Source organism: Protobothrops mucrosquamatus, unplaced genomic scaffold, assembly GCF_001527695.2.
Source record: "Protobothrops mucrosquamatus isolate PMUCROS unplaced genomic scaffold, P.Mucros_1.0 scaffold1694, whole genome shotgun sequence".
Lineage (NCBI taxonomy): Eukaryota > Metazoa > Chordata > Lepidosauria > Squamata > Viperidae > Protobothrops > Protobothrops mucrosquamatus.
Window position 1 is genome coordinate 120797 of NW_015387846.1, and position 18912 is coordinate 139708.

The 18912-nt window shown below is 40.2% G+C and overlaps 1 protein-coding gene across 1 annotated transcript in view; it reads left to right on the forward strand.

Moving 5' to 3' along the window:
- The window catches only part of FRYL (FRY like transcription coactivator), a 110820-nt gene that overhangs the window by 76646 nt on the left and 15262 nt on the right, over window positions 1–18912 (forward strand). Inside the window, exons 45-54 of the mRNA XM_015822839.1 lie at window positions 5–102; window positions 1841–2011; window positions 3032–3172; window positions 6315–6512; window positions 8591–8752; window positions 8855–8929; window positions 9586–9762; window positions 11833–12033; window positions 13707–13877; window positions 17165–17415. Coding sequence (XP_015678325.1) covers window positions 5–102; window positions 1841–2011; window positions 3032–3172; window positions 6315–6512; window positions 8591–8752; window positions 8855–8929; window positions 9586–9762; window positions 11833–12033; window positions 13707–13877; window positions 17165–17415 — 1645 coding nt within the window. The remainder of the gene's footprint in view (window positions 1–4; window positions 103–1840; window positions 2012–3031; window positions 3173–6314; window positions 6513–8590; window positions 8753–8854; window positions 8930–9585; window positions 9763–11832; window positions 12034–13706; window positions 13878–17164; window positions 17416–18912) is intronic.

Below are 18912 nucleotides of genomic sequence, written 5' to 3' on the forward strand. Positions count from 1 at the left end.
GCAGGATTTCCTCTAAACATATTATGTTTATTGCCTCATTTAATTCAACATTTTGATAGTCCAAGTCAGTTCTGCAAAGAAACAGCTGACAGAATAGCAAAGGTAGGTAAATAAGCAGAAATAATTCATTTTTTATTTTGTTTAGTTTTCATGGTGAAGGCAATTTGATCAAATGTGTTGTCTGTACATTCACACACACGGGTTTGAACCTGTATAGACTTTGAAAGAGTTCCGCCACTAATATTTTTCTCAGAACGCTATCCCTGAATGTCTTTCCCTCAAATCTCTTTTGGCTGGCTGCCTTAGAATCACAGTATCCAGTTTACCTTTGGTATAAGCTTTTTCCCCCCTTTTTTACTCATACTTTCTCCATCTATCATTCTTCTCCTTTTGTTTTAAAGTTCCTCAGTATTTCATCAACAGAGCCTTTGCTGTCTTAACTGTTCTTGGGTGGATGTTGTAATTGAGGAAGTCAACTTTCATAAAAAATAAAGCCACTCAAAAAGCCTCTTCTGTCGTTATGAAAGGCTCTGAGTTCATAATATCCCCACTATCATCGTTTACACCATAGACACAGCAAAAATGGGTTGTTTCACTTGCGGCGTTGACTTTAAGTCTATTTAGGTTAGCAATAAATAGATCAGATCATAAAAAGACTCCTTCAGTCAGTCAGAAATCCAGGTTCAAGCTATGGTCCAATCTTGCTCATCTCTGGTTTTTTATTTAGGGTCAAAACTATCCATCCCAGCTTAACTGCGGTACTTCAAACTATGTTGCTGGAAAAATCGGCTCTTATATATTCAATATGTTCAACAGATTACATTTGAGTGTTCTAGCAAGCAATAGGAAGAGGAGATTCAGATTCACTGTGGAAGGATGGCTATGTAGTAGAAGGACGGTGATAGCAACAGTTTAAGGTTGGGCAGTGACAATCAATTGAGGATGATAAGACATCTGCCCAAACCCCCTAAGGCAGAGGTCCCCAACCTTTTGGGCACCAGGGACCGGTTCCATGGAGAAAGGTTTTTCCACGGACCGGAGGATGCGTGGTTTTGTGTGTTGCCTGATCCCACTGATGGGGCTTTGCTTATTTGTGCGGACCGGTTGCTGGCATGCCTCGGCCCGGTACAGGTCCACGGACCGGGGGTTGGGGACCCCTGCCCTAAGGAAAGCCCGGAGTGCTGGCATCCAGAAGGTCTTTACCAAAGCAGAAAGTTGGCTATTTTGTATTGCATATAGAAAATCCAGAACACGGGCATATAAGTGGATTGTATGTATGGTGCTTTGAATAAGCTCAAAACTCCAGAAGGAGCGATGTGACAACCAGAATGGGCATCTACATTGGCGCTAAGCAACAGCTAAGAAAAACAGTATTGCTAGATTCTTGATGCTTTCATCCAAGACACCAGCTTTCAGCCCCAATTTCTAAATCTACAAATGCCACACAAACTGGGCACTCAAGTGAATGGATTTTACTCTATTTAGAGTAAATGTACCGCAGTCACTAGGATTTAAGACAATCATAACTAACAAAGGAACAACTCTATTCAGTCAATCTGCTCTAAGCTAAAACTGGATCAACACGTTGTTTGCTAAAGCATGTTTTGCTTACCCAGTCAATTTACTAACTAATTTAATATTAGTTGGGTTCATAGGTAATCTTAAGGCAGAACGAAACAAAGCACGTTATTCCAAAAATGGGATTTTGAACTCAGACAAAATCTATAGTCATAATGGTGGTTACAAGTTGTAAAATAAAGTCAGAACTCCTTTAAAATTAAATGTTTAAATAGATATTCCACTAACTAATATTTTTATTATTATTATTTTTTGTTCTCAGGTTTGTGCAGAAGAGAAGTCCCCAACTCTTGCTAATTTGGCTCACATGATGTGTTTATACAGTACGCACAGTTACTCCAGAGACTGCTCTAATTGGATTAACGTAGTGTGCAGATATTTGCATGATTCATTCTCGGAAACAACTTTTAATCTGATAACATACCTTGCAGAGGTAATCATTCTTCGTACATTAGGTATCTTTTTCAGGTATTGGATACTATTCTCCGTCTGAAGTTGCACATTTTGCTTTCTCATATTGTAGTGTTACCAAATGGATCTTCCCAGTTCTAGTTTGACACCTTAACCAGTATACTACAGGGGCTTTTCAACTTCCAAATATACACGTCTAATGTTATACATCAAATAAGACTTAGCTTATTGCATGTGAGGGCAGGTCCATTAAAGACATAGGTCAGTGATGGCGAACCTTTTAGAGCAGTGGTTCTCAACCTTTTTAATGCCGCGACCACCAACCGGTCGTAAGTCGAGGACTAAACTGGTCGTAAGTCGAGGACTACCCAACCGGTCGTAAGTCAAGGACTTTCCCTGCCCGGGAGCGCCGCACATGCGTGGTTCCGCCCCCTGCGCCGGCCGAGGCGTAGCTGGCAAGCGGCAGAGAGGGAGCAGATCGACCACCAGCTGGCCCAGCTCAAGGGAGGTAAGGCACCCACCGGAAAAGGGGGGGAAAAATGGCGGACAGCCTTGCTTGGTGACCCCCGTGAAATGGTCGATCGACCCCAAATGGGGTCGCGACCCATAGGTTGAGAACCGCTGTTTTAGAGACCGAGTGCCCAAACTGCAATCCAAAACCCACTTATGCATCGTCAGGTGCCGGGTGGGCGTGGCTATGGTAGTAACAGCAGACTGGGTGGGACTAAAAAGTTCAATCAATCAATTCCAACTTTGCAAGATCTTTTTTTTCCCCGTGAGAAGTTGAAATTGACTGATTGATTGAACCTTTTTTTTTTGTACACGGCGGCGGAGGCCTAAAGCGAAAAGGTTTTATAAAACCTAGCCGAAGGCCTAGGACTGGGGCGACGGCGTGCGTGCCCACAGAGAGGGCTCTGAGTGCCGCCTCTGGCACCCGTGCCATAGGTTCGCCACCACTGACATAGGTTATCTAATAGCTTGCTACTTTGCATTCAATGTCATTGGATATTTTGGATAATCCATTTTACGCATCTGTTTTTAGCTCTTAGAAAAGGGGATCTCCAGCATGCAGCAGTCTTTGCTGCAAATCATTTATAGCCTTTTGAGCCACATTGACCTGTCCAGAGCACCAGTGAAGCAATTCAATTTGGAGATCATCAAGATCATTGGCAAATATGTTCAGGTGAGTAATTTTAAGGGACACGTTTGAAAATGTCATTATCTTTCCATTTAGAGGAATGGATTTGGTGTTCCTCTGAACCAGGGTGTGATTTTTTTTAAAAAAATGTTTTATTCATTTTTTATTATTACAAAACATAAGTGCTTAGTAAACAATGTGATGTCCGGGTCCATTTGTTGCTCGATAGTACATCTTAGCTTCTTCAATACAAGTCTGTTCAATACTACACAATTCAATGGTTTTTTTTTTCCTGATCCTCCTTCCTTCCCATATTGTTTTCATTTTCCCAACACTACGCAAATACAGTTCTTGCTACTATTGATACATACAAAATTAGATGTACACATCCTCATCATATTTTTTCTAGTGTTGTACAAATAATAATATCAGCTTGTAACCTCTTTTCTAACCAGTTTATATTTCAATCGTATTTGCAATTAAAGTCTCCTTGTTAAATCAATATCCTGTTTTTCAGGCTCTCATTTAAGTTTGGTTTAACATCAATATTTGGAATATCTTTGCCAGTTATTATTTTCTCAAAATTAGTTACATTTGTTTAGCTAAGAATTTCATTTATACAAGCCGTCCTAGTGTTTTCATATTTCCCATATCAAAAAAAGTGCTATTCTAATTATAAATCGTATCTTTCTTATTGTAAAAGTCTGTTTATATCTAAGGGTTATCTATTCTTTTAACCATATTCAAACAGATATTTAATCATATAATGCCCCCTCTGGTAGGTTAGATCTTCTGTTTTTTAAGTCTTAACTCTAGCTTTCTTCCTTTGCCAAATAGCTTTTCCAGACCAAGGCAATTAAATTGCCAAAGAATTTTTCCTCTATTTTTATGGATGCTGCTTGAAATGGGAAAGAGAATTTAAGTAGGGCATTTTTGAAGTAGTTCATTGAAAATTTAATCCCTGGCAGATATTTAAGCTTGTTAACTGATGCCTTTTCTGAAGGTGAGGGGCATATGTAGATGGTTTGATTACCATTTTTAGTACTGTTCATCAAAAAGTCCTTGTCGCTCTCTGAGCTTGCCATTTAGTTCCCAAATATTTCATTACCAGGCTAGGTAATACCATCAGCGGGACTTCGGTTGAAGCATCTTGTTCTGTTCTTCTTTAGCTTATATATGTCTTGTGTGCCGGTGTGGTCAGTTGGTTGTGTGATTGGCCATTCATTTAGTGCAGGGGTAGACAACCTTGGCTCTTTTATGACTCGTGGACTTCAACTCCCAGAATTCCTGAGCCAGCATGGCCCAGTTTGGAAACCTCTCCCTTTCCCCTCAGCATGGCTGGCTCAGGAATTCTGGGAGTTGAAGTCCACGAGTCATAAAAGAGCCAAGGTTGCCTACCCCTGGCCTAGGGCCTAGGCCGCTTTATGACTCGTGGACTTCAACTCCCAGAATTCCTGAGACAAAATGGCTAAGCATAGAAACCTCTCCCTTTCCCCTCAGCATGGCTGGCTCAGGAATTCTGGGAGTTGAAGTCCACGAATCATAAAAGAGCCAAGGTTGTCTACCCCTGGTTTAGTGCTCTATTTAAAATCTGAGGGTCTGATTGGTTCCGTTGTTGATTGGTCATTCAAATGGTCTGGTTTCTTAAGGGTTCATGTGCTGGATTTAAATCAATATGCTTGTTAATTTCTCCTTTTATAGAATATCAGGCTTCAATAAATTCACAGCATACAAACACTTAAGAAACCAGACTATTTGAAGCTTTTATATTGGGGTTTTTGCTTCTTAATCAATACTTCAGCTACAGAAGTTCCTGACAGTCTGCATAATCGTGGTACTAAAATGAAATCTAAATCAGCAGAAATGCCAGATGCCGCCATTAGGTTTTTAGTGAGAGGGGAAATAAGGATATTTAAAGTATCCACTTCTGGATTTACTTTTAAGAAAAAGCAGAGGATTATAAATTCATTGTTTTAAGATTTTTGACTTTGTTAAAAAAAAATGTAACCATAATTTTCCATTTTGACTAAACCATTAGCAGTGTTTCTCAACCTTGACAATTTTAAGGCATGTGGACTTCAACTCCCAGAATTCCACAGCCAGCATTGCTGGCTGTGGAATTCTGGGAGTTGAAGTCCACATGCCTTAAAATTGTCAAGGTTGAGAAACACTGCATTAGAGCCTTCTTGATTGAGCCAGGTTCTAAAAAAGGAGCTATTTGTTGGGGAAATGCTCATTATTGAACTTTAATCTGGATACAGTATTATGAAAGGGCTTATTTTTGTTGTTAGGATAAATCACGCGGTGATAAAAGGGAGCAGTTAATGATAACTCTTTTTCAAATGTTATCAAGTGGAACCAATCACCCAGCAACTTAAAAACAACACCTCCTGTGCGGATGCTTTTTTTTTTTTTAATTTTCCTTCTCATCCCATTTTCTGACCTTTCAATTGGATATATTGTTTTGAATTTCATCATAAAATAAAGCAAATGCACTTAGCCAATTCTCTTCCTGTGGCGTGGCCCTCTTCCTCTGATTATTAATGGAGAACTTGGAATCTGACACACACACACACCCATGTACTTATCCTGAAATTAAGCAACTGAAGCAGCCTTTCTACCTAAGATTAACTTAACTCCAGTTGTCTGTTGTGAAATTGCTATTCATTTAAACCAAGTGACTGTAAAATAACTATGAGAAAGGCAATTAGGTTCCAAGTGCCGGGTACAACGCTAAATACTTTAGCTTGCATAATTGACATTCTCATACTTGTAAGCAGTAAAGTGCAGGCCTGTGGAAATTCTTTGAAAGACATATTTTGGAATGTGCAGGAGTATATGCAAAGCACCTCTTTAAGAATGGGGCAGCTGTGCATGCACACATATGCAGAAAAACTTAGGAGTACCTTAAGCAGCTGTGAAGATGAAAAGAAATGTAGTTATTTAACAACAAAAAGAGGAGCTTCATGCATTTTATATTCTGGGAGAAGTTTTTTTTCCTTGAGAATCGTAGAATCACAGGGCTGAAAGGGACCTGGCAAATGGACATTTATATATGTTAAAAATTCATTTGTTGACTTCACAAAAATGTAACAGCTTTATATTAATACCTCAAATGCTGTAGATTTTTGTATTTTTAAGTTATTACTGTGATTACATGTGTCTCTGTTCCTGTCTTTATTAATAGAGTCCCTACTGGAAGGAAGCGCTTAATATTTTGAAATTGGTGGTATCCCGTTCAGCCAGTCTGGTTGTACCAAATGATATTCCAAAATCTTACGGCGGTGACATAAGCTCTCCCGAAATTTCGTTTACCAAAATTTTTAACAACGTCTCCAAAGAACTGCCTGGGAAGACCTTAGATTTTCATTTTGACATATCAGAGGTAAAAGAGTTTTTAAAGTAAGGTTTCAGATTTTTTGCATACTTAATTTTCTTCTAAGTCAGGCACGTCTCACCTGTGGCCCACCGGCTGCATGTGACTGCTAGTAAGGCAGCCCCACAATATTGTAAACTTTTAACTTTATTGTGTGATTTATATATATGTATATTTAATATGCAGCTCAAAACCGTTTCTCTTCATTCAGTGCAGCCCAGGTTAGCCAAAAGGTCAGACACCCATATTTTAGGCCAGACATGTCAAACACCAGGCCCGGGGGCCAGATGCGGCCCGCGAAGTGGTTTCATGTGGCCCGCGAAGCCATCCTGGAAACAGTGAAGGAACGGCTCCCACTGCCTTGGCCCTGGTCCAGGCCGGCCGGGGGCCAATGTACAATTTTGTGGTGGCCCTCTATGCTGAAACGCATTCAGTCTTAGCTCCATAAGACCCCCCCCCCCGCATGGCTTGAGGGGAACGGTGAGGCTCCTCCAGTGGACCATGCCTTGGCACTTGCCCTGGTCCCACCCCCTTCTGCCAGAGACCCTCAGATCTGTCCCACTCATGCCCAGGCCCCCACAGGCACCCTACCCACCCAGTAGGCCACACCCACTCCATCCACGCCCACCCAGTAGGCCGCACCCACCCTGGCCACACCCACCCGGCCCCCTAAGGGCAACCGCAATGCTGATGCAGCCCTCAATGAAATTGAGTTTGACACCCCTGTTTTAGGCTGAAATTAGGGGTGTGCACATACAGGAAAAAATGGGTTGTTTTGAGCTCAAAAGAAAACATCCTATCCAGAAGACCTTTAAGTTGCCTTCATTTTAACGGAAGAAAATATAACAATATCACTATTCGGTATTTCGAAACAATGCTTGAACGATGGTTTCAGCCAAAGAAAGAGTGGGAACAGAGAGAAAGCTTCTTGTTCCCTTCATTTCATTTCAGGATCCCAAGATCCTGAAATAAATCCTCAATCCCATAAATAAATAAATAAATAAATAAATCCTCAGGTTTGCAAAATTCTATTGTTAATGCCTTTGTCCATAAAAGAGAAATTCTAGTACAGTGGTGGCGAACCTATGGCGCGTGTGCCAGAGGTGGCACTCAGAGCCCTGTCTGTGGGCACGCGCACCGCCTCTGCCAGCAGCTTGCGCAGGTCCATTAGGCCGCCGCCCGGAGCAGCAGCCCCACCCAACACAAAAGAGGCGAAGCAGCAAGCTGGAGTAGAGGTGGTAGAGCATGCCCACACCCAGCATGCCAGAGGCCATCCCAAGCAGGGAAAGCCAGATCCCCATGGTCCCCCAGTCCCAGCTAGGATTGCGTGCCTCCCCCACATCTATGCTGGGCCTCCTGCCCACCGCCCCACCCACCAGAGATCCCCTGGATCTCCCCCAACCCTGCCCGGCCCCCACAGGCGTCCCCCCCATGAGCAACATCGAGGTGGCCATGCCCACCTAGTCTGCCGTGACAACTGCAGCCACGCCCACCCAGTGGGCCACGCCCACCCAGTGGGCCACGCCCCCATGCCCCCCCTGAGGGCACCACAGTGCTGATGCGGCCCTGGCACTTTGAGATAAATAAGTGGGTTTTGGGTTGTGGTTTGGGCACTCGATCTCTAAAAGGTTCGCCATCACTATTCTAGTATTTCTAGTGTCTGTTTCTAGCCAGCCATGAAGGGCTATCAGCAGCTGATTTACCTCCCCCAACCCCCACATCCCTTTATGCAGCTTGCCATTAGTTGGCTGTCCCCCCCCCTAAAAAAAAGCAGCATTTTATGCCTGAGAAAATAAGAAGATTGGTGAAAGAAATGAAAAGGTCCTCGCAAAGAGAATGTTCTCACCCTGGAAACGACAAAAAAAAAATCTTTCTCCACTACTGCAAACATTTACCACATTAATATGTCATATAAGCCTGGATATGATGATGTATAGATCATAGTTTGTGACTTTGCATGCTCTATGGGCCTTTCTGGTTGTTGCACACTGTATGCACAGCATGGTAAACAAACTCTGCCTTACAGACCTTTGTGGAATTGGGTAATGCGTTTGACCTGAAAAATATATTTTGTCTTCATTTTATAGACACCAATTATTGGGAACAAATACGGCGATCAGCACAGCGCAACGGGTAGGAATGGCAAAGCTAAAGTCATTGCTGTTACAAGAAGTACATCTTCCACTTCCTCCGGATCAAATTCTAACGCTTTGGTTCCTGTGAGCTGGAAGAGGCCACAGTTATCTCAGGTGATCTATTGCTTAAACCTTAAAATGCAGACAGCATCTCTTTGTAGCAAAAGAACACAAACACCGTGGAAATATTTATAAGTATTTTGATTTCTTTTCCAGCGACGGACAAGGGAGAAACTAATGAACGTATTATCTCTTTGTGGTCCAGAATCAGGAATTCCCAAGAACCCTTCTGTGAGTAATTTTAAATTCCTGAAAGAAACGTGAATCCATCAATGAAAGAAATTTCCATACTAAAGTTGGTGAATTATTATTTCACTGTCCTAAGAATTTAGGACAGTGATGGCGAGCCTTTTAGAGACCGAATGCCCAAAAACTGCCCCCACCCCCATCCCCGCTCCCCCCTGCCCGTTGGGCCACCCACCACCTCCATGGCCCGCCACAGATCACCCAGGCAGCCCAGCAGCGCCATGGTGGCCACGCCCTCCGCCCACACCCTGCAGCATCATCTGCGTGCAATGGGACGCAAGGGTGGAGTCTTGTCCCCGCTGCCTGGCTACCATGTCCTTGGCTGCGCTGCTTCGCTTGGGCCGTGCCCAGGGGCTGCTGGTGAGGAGGGGGCCATGGGAGGAGGCGGGGCTGGGACGACGGTGCGTGTGCCCACAGAGAGGGCTCCGAGTGCCGCCTCTGGCACGCGTGCCATAGGTTCGCCACCACTGATTTAGGAACTAGAAAGCTTTTACATTGTAACAGAAGGTCTTGTTAGTGATTCATGGCATTTAAACCTAATTCCACAAGCTCCTGTCCTCTTAAGAGGCAACATCTGTAAACATCCATATTGGTACTCTTAATTTTACTTACGCTTACCTCTGTTACTGATGACACTGTAGGTTATCTTTTCTTCTAATGAAGACTTAGAAGTTGGGGACCAGCAAACGAGTCTAATCTCGGCCACAGAGGAAGTAATTCAAGAAGAAGAAGTGGTTGTAGAAGATAACACAAGTGAACAACAGTTTGGAGTTTTTAAGGATTTTGACTTTTTAGATGTTGAGTTGGAAGATGCAGAGGTAAGGCCGTGTAAGGGTAGCTTCATTCAAGTCTTTGCTTCAAGATTCTGTCCTTTTCCTTTGTTGTAAGCTTGTATTGTAATTAATCAAAGCACTAAAAAAAAAAAATCCAGGCGTGACATCTCTTGCACTGCCTGCCTGGAAAAAAAAGCACTGGGTCCATAATTTTATATTCTGCTGCTTGGCATACCATAACCTTTTTCTTTCATGCTAGCTATTCCCTTTGCTTTTTATTTTGATCTAATCTGATATGTAGAAATATGAACATTATCTGACATTTTGGAAATTTCCTGGTGAATTAAAGAGGGTATAATATATAATTGAGAATACAACTGTAGTTTGATTTATGTGTGGCCTTTGGCTGTAATAATAATAAATTGAAATTGAAATACAACGGTAGAAAGTCAAATGAAACTATACCCAAACTTGGAAGTATAGCATATGGTATCACACAAAACTCAACTAATACTGCACAATGTATATTGACATGAGTATGTTGAAATTGATTTGATTTTCAGCCATTCATATTGTGTCTGGGTTCATGGTGCATTTATCATCTTTTATCTGCATTTTTCTCTGTTTTTAAATAGTAAAATGTAATAACTGTCATTTATAATATACAGTTGCAGTGCATGGAAATATCCAAGGGTGGATATTGGGGAAAGCTAGAACCGTCCTTCAAATGACACCATCCCTATGGAGGTGGAAGGGGTATTCACACATAATTTAGTTTGTAACTCTGGAAACAAAACTCCTATAAGATGAGGAATTTTAGCAATTCTCGAGTTCCTCTTTCTACCAAGAAATTGGTTCTTTTCTCTCCTATTTCCAGTAATGCAAATGACTGCCAGAACTGTAATCCATTCCACATCTTGGTCTCAGCACTATCAACAACACTTCCAACTGTTTGGCATATCTCTGAAGCATTTCCCATATGCTTCAGTGGCTCAGAAAAGAGTGGGACAAATGCAGTGGGGTGTTTTAGGTGTTCTGAAAATGATGACACCGCATTTCAAACCCTCTCCCCTCCCTAGCCAGTGATCTCATTCTGGATGATTTTGAGTTAGTGCTAATTAAGCCGTTCTACCTGCAGGATTGCTTTTGTGACCATAAAAATACCTATCATGAATCAAGAGTGCATTTAAATGCTAAGCATCTGGGAAGGCCACCCAAAGAGGAATGAAAACCATAACAGCTAAACATGCTTATCAAGACTGATTAGCTCATATGCTTATGCTTTCTTGCACTGAATAAAATTTACATGCTGTACATTTCATCAAGTACATGTAGATAAAGTCCATTTAAAATGTTCGCTGCAGTTTACTTTCAAGCCGTTCTCAAAGTTAGTTGTAATATATATATATATATATATATATATATATATATATATATATGTTAACACTGAAAAATGTGCCATGCCCATCTGTTTTAAGTGTTTGTCTCATGATGTTTTTGCACCAATTTTTCTAAAACCAATTAAATAGTAGGGGAGGGGGGGGCTTGACCAAAAAAAAAAAGTTTTTCCAGAGCTTGAATCGGTCTTCTACTCCCAGCAAGCATATGCAATATAAAATAGCCTCCATTACGAAGTTATCTGTAAGTGTTTGTCCTCGTTCTAATTATGTGTGTTTTTCTTTTTGCGAACCAGGAGCTGCAGGTAAGTTGCAGCCTGGTGCAGTGGCTTGTGTCATCTGTTGTCATCTGTAGTGTACTTGTCTGTCTGTGTGCTTGAAAGTCAGGGGATCTTAGTACTGCAAAGGAATAGATGGCTGTAGACAATGTTAAGCCCGTTTAGTTCTGAAGATGAGTCTGTAAAAGAAAATATTGAGAAGAATTCTGTCGCCAATGTCCGATAACGGATATGGCACAAGAAGAAGAAGAAGAAGTGTGTTTAAACCCTTTAAGGGAAAACCACGTTGATAAAATTTAAATATACAATTAGCTTGAAGGGCTGGTTGAGACTCTGCTCTCAGTTGAGTTCAGTATTTGTGTGGCTTTGTTTTGCTGTAGTTCATTTCAGTTCTCAAGAGTAGCCTAAACCCTTTGGAATAAACCTCCTTCTCGTTACAGGGCGAGAGCATGGACAACTTCAACTGGGGAGTCCGTAGGCGTTCACTGGACAGTATTGAGAAAGGGGACACGCCCTCTCTCCAAGAGTATCAGTATTCAGGCAGCACTCCCAGCTTGAACCTGGCCAATCAAGAAGACACGGATGAATCCTCAGAAGAAGAAGGCCTGAGCGCCAGTCAGATACTGTCACGCTCCCAAATGGTAAAACCACAGATTTTTTTTGCATCAAAATAGCAGCCCTTGGATTAAAACCTTTCAAGGCTGCCTCTTGGGTTCTCATTTGCAAGGAAGGGTGGGCATCTTATGCGTTTGGGGCACAATACTAGATCCTCTGTTTCTAGATTTGGAATAGGGGTTACCCACGAAATGTGAATGACACTTGTCTTAAGTCAGGGGTGTCAAACTCAATTTCATTGAGGGCCGCATCAGCATTGGGGGCCGGGTGGGTGTGGCCAGGGTGGGTGCGGCCTACTGGGTGGCTGTGGATGGAGTGGGTGTGGCCTACTGGGTGGGCGTGGCCAGCTCTACATTATTCGCGTCAAGGGTGCCTGTGGCGGCCTGGGCAGGAGTGGGACAGATCTGAGGGTCTCTGGCAGAAGGGGGGTGGGACCAGGGCAAGTGCCAAGGCATGGTCCACTGGAGGAGCCTCACTCTTCCTCTCAGGCCATGCAGGGTGGGGGGGCTTATGGAGCTAAGACTGAATGCGTTTCAGCATACTGTAGATGGCCACCACAAAATTGTACATGGGCTCCTGGCCGGCCTGGGCCAGGGCCAAGGCAGAGGGGGCCGTTCCCTCACTGTTTCCAGGATGGCATCCCGGGCCACATGAAAGCACTTCGCGGGCCGCATCCGGGCCCCGGGCCTTGTGTTTGACATGTCTGTCTTAAGTGCTTGCTTCTAATAAAGTAAGAAATATCAGAATGGGATTTAGAATAGGTTTTATCAATAGAGGATAAATAAGGAGGTTCTTGAGTGTATATGTCATTGTAAAGCTAATGTGCCAATATATCTTGGAAAGACATCTGGTATTTCAAAGTAAACTTCTGTCATTTTTATAACTGGGCGATCATACTGACCCTAGAAAATTTACATCTACCCAAACTCTTAAGAAATAGAATGTAAAGGTTTAAGTGGAATACAATAACATTTAATTTGATTAGTAATTAAATGCCCGATTTATTTGAAATCACGTTGGATTAGGGTTAGGATTAGCTAAACTAAATTAAAAACAAGAGAATGATTTGGCTGTTTCTGATGGGCAATTTGATTAACCTTTAAAGTGTTTAGGAATTATTCTGGGTTTAAATAATACACTGATGATAACAAAAGTCTTTTTGCATTTTTGGAATCTGAGATTCTGCAGTGAAAGAAGAATGGTGACATATAGTTAATTCAGTATTTGGGGCAGCAGAGGCATCTGTTCATATAGGTTGAGTAAAACTAGTTGTGCTAAAACAGTACTTCTGATGAGTTAGCTAATGCACGTTCTTCATCAGTATTATATTATCGTTGCCCTTATGAGAATTCCAATTCTTAATATTATTTTTAAGCATAGTAGACAGACTCAAGATGCAGTCTAGTTCAGAGGCCCCCAACCTTTTGGGCACCAGGGACCGGTTCCGTGGAAAAAGGTTTTTCTGTGGATCAGAGAGTGCGTGCTATCTGCATCCCACAGATAGGGCTTCACTTGTTTGCATGGCCCAGTTTCTGGCATGACGTGGCCCGTTGCCGGTCCACGGACCGGGGTTTGGGGACCCCTGGTCTAGTTAATAGAAAGGGTAGCCTCATGTCTGCATTTTGCTTTACATTTACGTGTGAACATATGTTGAGTTTATTTTGTGAAACATGAATGGATGTTTTTTTTTTGTCTCAAGCTAAACAGCGATTCGGCTGCCGACGATGCCACACCAGATCACATCAACTTGTTGCTGCAATCTCAAGATTCCACTAGCAGTGTTGGAATGGAAGAGGTGCTTCAAATCAGAGCTGAGACTCCAAGTTTGGAGGTTGCCTCTCTAGATAATGCTAACAACACGCTGCCTGAGGTGGGGAGAAATGTGGGCTCGAGCATGGCTGATCTGTCCTCTTTCTAGCGCTGTATTTTCATTCTGTCTATAAGAATTTTCATCGTGCTGATTACATAATTTAACTTCAGTATTTCTAACCTGTTGTGGTGGCTGAAAAATTGTTTACTGGAAATGATTTTGTTTTGGGTTGGTAGACTAAAGATGTTCACGTCACAGGTTAAGAAAGTTTTGAAGTTCTTTTAATGAATTGGGGTGCAGAAGAGCAATTTGATAAGCAGGATGGTTCTGGGTCCATTTTCTTCCTGGGATGCTCTCTTTTCTATGATCCTTCCTTCTGCCTCTAATGCTCGCTTTGCCTCTTTGTGATTGGTGCTTTTGATTGGGATTTGAACCTCAGGCCAGCTTTGTTAGCAGCTGGTCAATTGAGCGGTCTTGACCAAGCCCTCGGTGTGCTAGTGGCATGATTTTAAAAATGGAAATACATATATGGAATGAGCAAGATTCCCAGCTGATTAAAAAAAATCAGTGAGTATGTTACGTATGTATTTGCCATTTCCAGCAGAAACTCAGAGCCGTGGTCTTCCTTTTACATTTTTTTAAGTGTGTGTGTGTGTGTGTGTGTGTTTGTAATTAAGTCTTTCAGCTCTTAAGCATTCATAGCCCTTTTCTCTAGTACCTTTGAAGTCTAAAATAAGTACCATGGCTTTACAATTGTCTTAAGTTGGATTCTTGTTTTGAGATAGATTAAGTGTATGTGTGTTGTTCGAAGACATTCTTTTTGAAATATGGATATTATCAGCACTTCCTGAAATAGAATCATGGCCATGGGACTGAAGTCTGAATCCCTAGTCAAGAGAATTCTCATCCTGTTAAGATTTAGGGAAGAATTTTGCACAGTTTAAGAATGGGAAGTTTGAAAATTTCCAAAACAACATGTCAGCCCTTCCTGACTTAGGTCTGCTACAACATGTGATATATAAATCATTCTAAATGTATATAAATGCATTATATATAATTTGGCTTGCATTTGTTACATTTTACGTACGTGCATTACGGCACATAACCCACATTGTCATTTTTGTGATCTTTATGTAATCACTAAACATATTTCATTGTACCAAAGTGGAGGATCTGCAGACCTCCAGATACTAGACTTCAATTGCTGTCATCCCTTACTATTATCTATGATAACTAGAGCTGGCAGGGAAAGGTAAACGTGTGTGGTGCCCAAAGATGCAAAATCATTTAGGATTATTATGTTACCTTTGCACTCAACCAATTACTATTCATAAACCATTTAAAGAAATGGCATCAAACATCAGACAGTTTTCAGCACAAAAGTTAATGCTTCAGACAGTTCATTTTCCTCCATTTACTGAATAACAGTGAGATGATGATGATGATGAGTGCATATATGTGTTGTAGAGATGTGTGTGTGTGTGTGTGTGAGAGAGAGAGAGAGAGAGAGAGAGACTGTCAGCAATCTTTAATTTCCTGGAGTGTGCCACAGGCTCTGTTTTGGCAGGAGAAATCAAATATTGAATTTTTCTCCTTGGGTCTCTGTAGTCCTCTGCAGTCACTTGTATGAGATTGTGAAATGCAATCTCTTTGGGAACCTGCAGAAGATTTATTAAAGGAAAATGTGTACCTTCAGTATCTACTATAAATAAATTCACTTCCACTGACTGCAATAGGAGGATTAATTTTATTTTATTTATATGGCCTCTCCCCTCTCTCCAAAGCACACAGAATTTAAAATTAAAGTAATATAAATACGGTAACTTTAAAAACAACAACAACATAAAAGCAAAGAAAAAAGAAATGGTAGCCTAAAGTTGAAAAAAAAAAACATCTTAAAATAACAATACATCACCTAGATCTTACTAACTTCTGACTCCAGTGTCTGGTCAAACCAGGGGGTCTTCATCATTTTCCAGAAGGCTAGTAAGGAAGGGAGACATATTTCAATGTTTTTCCTCACCCCTAACACTCATCTCAAAATCCAAAATGAGCAAGTGCTGCTCATATCTTCTTCTATCCCATTGTTCAATCATTGGCAAGTTGTGTTCTGTTTTGTTTTAGAGTTGTTTAGCATTTCTACCGCACAGCACTCCCAATTTGATTAGGTAGTAAATATACATACAGTTAGTCACCTTAAGCTCTAGCTGTTTTCTTTCATTCTTTCATCAAAAATTCATCTCACTGAATTCAATTGAGCTTAATTCTGAAGAGATGTATAAGAATTCAGCGTTAGAATTGAATAATTTTGACCAAGGAAATAATATTCGTATTTTTTTTTCAAAACTAAAATTTTGAAAAGGAGATTTTAAAATGACAAGCTACTTAGAGTAATATGCAAAAAAAAAATGCTATACTGGATATACAAATGAATCCAGCTGGTGTTTTAATTAAAAGAGATATACTAATAGCAAAAGAGTAGCCTGGATAATTTTCCTATACTGGAGACGAAAAAAGACTTCAAAAGTTTTGAAGAACTTTGTGAGAAGGAACAAAACAAAAACAAAATGAAAAAAAAATTGAGTTCTAGGACATGACAGGATTAAATATCAAGATTGTTAAAAAGTTAAAAGGAATATAATGTTGGTTTATTTGATCAAAATTAAAATAGATAAATTATCTCTGGTAAATCATTTCTAAATTTGATACCTAAATTTGGTTTCTAAAATTTTATTCTTTTATTTTAATATGTATTGGTTTTATCTCCATAATTGTAATGTTTAATAACATTAATATTTAAAAAAACTAGCTGTACCCAGCCACGCGTTGCTGTGGCTTAGTCTGGTAAAAGCGTGTGTTGTTTTTACGTCCAACAGATGGCGCTGTTTTGAAAAAAAAGCATGTTTTACCTGTCACAGGTGTGACATCTATATAATATACAGTAGGTATATAAAAACACGCGCGTATTCGAATGCAACGTTGTGTCAAATTTCAAAGCAATCGATGAAGAACCTTCGGAGATTTAAGATTTTGAACAAACGAACATTTACATTTTTATTTATATAGATGTATTGGTTTTAATCTCCATAATTGTAATGTTTAATAACCATTAATATTAAAAAAATAAAAATATTGAACAAGGAAGGGCTTTTTAACCCCAAACTGTAAAACATTAAATGGCATTTGTTTTCAGAGCAAAATAACATTGTTTTCAGAGCAAAATAACATTGTTTATACTTTTTTGAATTTGTTAATTTAGAATAACTGATGCACAAATCTTTTCAAATACTTATAGATATAGATATATATTTCAAAATGAAATATAAAAATTGTTTCTTCTTCTCCAGGATGGCTGTTCATCAGTGAAAGATGAACAGAGTACAGCTAGTGAGGATACTGGATCAGTTGCTTTGCAAGAACAGTTTGAGTCCTTAGTCTGCCAAGATCCTTTAGAACTGGAAGAAGCTTCTGAGATTCAAGAGCATCCGACTACGGAGAGTTACACTGAATCAATTTTTGAAGAGGATGTAACTCTTGCACTGAAGGAGCTGGATGAAAGATGTGAAGAAGAAGAAGCTGATTTTTCTGGTTTATCCAGGTGAGATGTTTTATCTAGCATTTGATTTGAAGCCACCAACATTGCTAGTGCAGTAATCATGAAATTGTTTGACACAATTATCCTTCCCCCGGTTTTGGATACTGTCAGTGCCCGCCCACCTCCAGTTGCAGTCCCAAACCAGATCCTCAACCCATAGGCAAGCAATCCCAAATTGCTCCATTACTCTCAGGATATGCCCAAATTACCCCTTGGGTATAATAACCTCCAGTTTGCAAACCGTTATACCAGAGAGAGTTCACACGTTGAACTAATCTCAAAGTTGTAGTCCTGGCTTGTTGAATAAGTCATAATGGATGCATCCATCTACCTCAATAATCCGCAAAGAAACTACATTGCGCTGAAAATGTGGCGTGTTAATGCAAGTCGTATTCTCTCTCAATGTATTTTTTTACAAGATTTTATTGATTTTTTTTCTGACATACATATAATAATTTTTCAACCAACATGCTGTCTGGATTTAAAAATGCTAAAACATATTTAATTCCTAATCCTTCATTCTTTCCTCTAGCCATTGATAAAATAAGTCCCAAGTTTGGTAATATTCTGTTTCTTCTTTTTCTTTCAATCTCATAGTCAATCTGTCCATCTCTGCGCATTCCAGTATTTTGTTAATTATTTCTTCCTCTGGTGGCGTTCCTTCATTTTTCCAATATTGCGCAAATATTATTCTTGCTGCTGTTGTGATGTGTAAAATCAAATATAGGCTTTGTTTGTTCATCTTTTCTGGCATTATACCTAGTGGGGAAAAAAAATTCAGGTTTAAAGTCTACATGTTCTCCCAATATCTTTTCTAACCAAGTATGTATCTTTTTCCAATAATTCTTTGCTTTGTCACATGTCCACCATCTCTCAATGTATTCTTTTTTTTTTTAATTATTTTTTATTATTATACATCTTTCAAACATAAAATGCATTAACATACATACATTTCAGTTCTAACATTACACATTTTAAGTTATATAACTATTAATGCATACTTATAATACCATCCCGACTCTCCCCCCACCCCATTATCCCCCTCCCTTCCCCCCCCTTCCCCTCCCTCACTTCCCAGAACTGAACCCAGGGTTACCAAGCCATTATAATATCCACAACTTATCTACCATACTCTCTAATTTTAAAATAAACAACATCCTAATTTCTTTAACCCCCTTCATAACATTCATTCTACTAACATAAGAAATTTTTTTATTCATAACCTACATGATAATTTTTTATCTCATATCTCTTCTGTATATAAACTATCCATCTTTCCCATATTTTAATATATCTTTCCTGATATTGATCTTTCAAATACGTGGAGATTTTTGCCATCTCCGCCAGGTTAGAAACCTTATTTCTCCATTCATCCGTTGAAGGCAAGTTTTTTTGTTTCCAGTATTGAGCTATTAATAATCTTGCTGCAGTAATAAGATTTAACATCAAAGTCACTTCTTGAGTATTTAAATCTTCGGTTATCCCTAACAAAAATAGCTG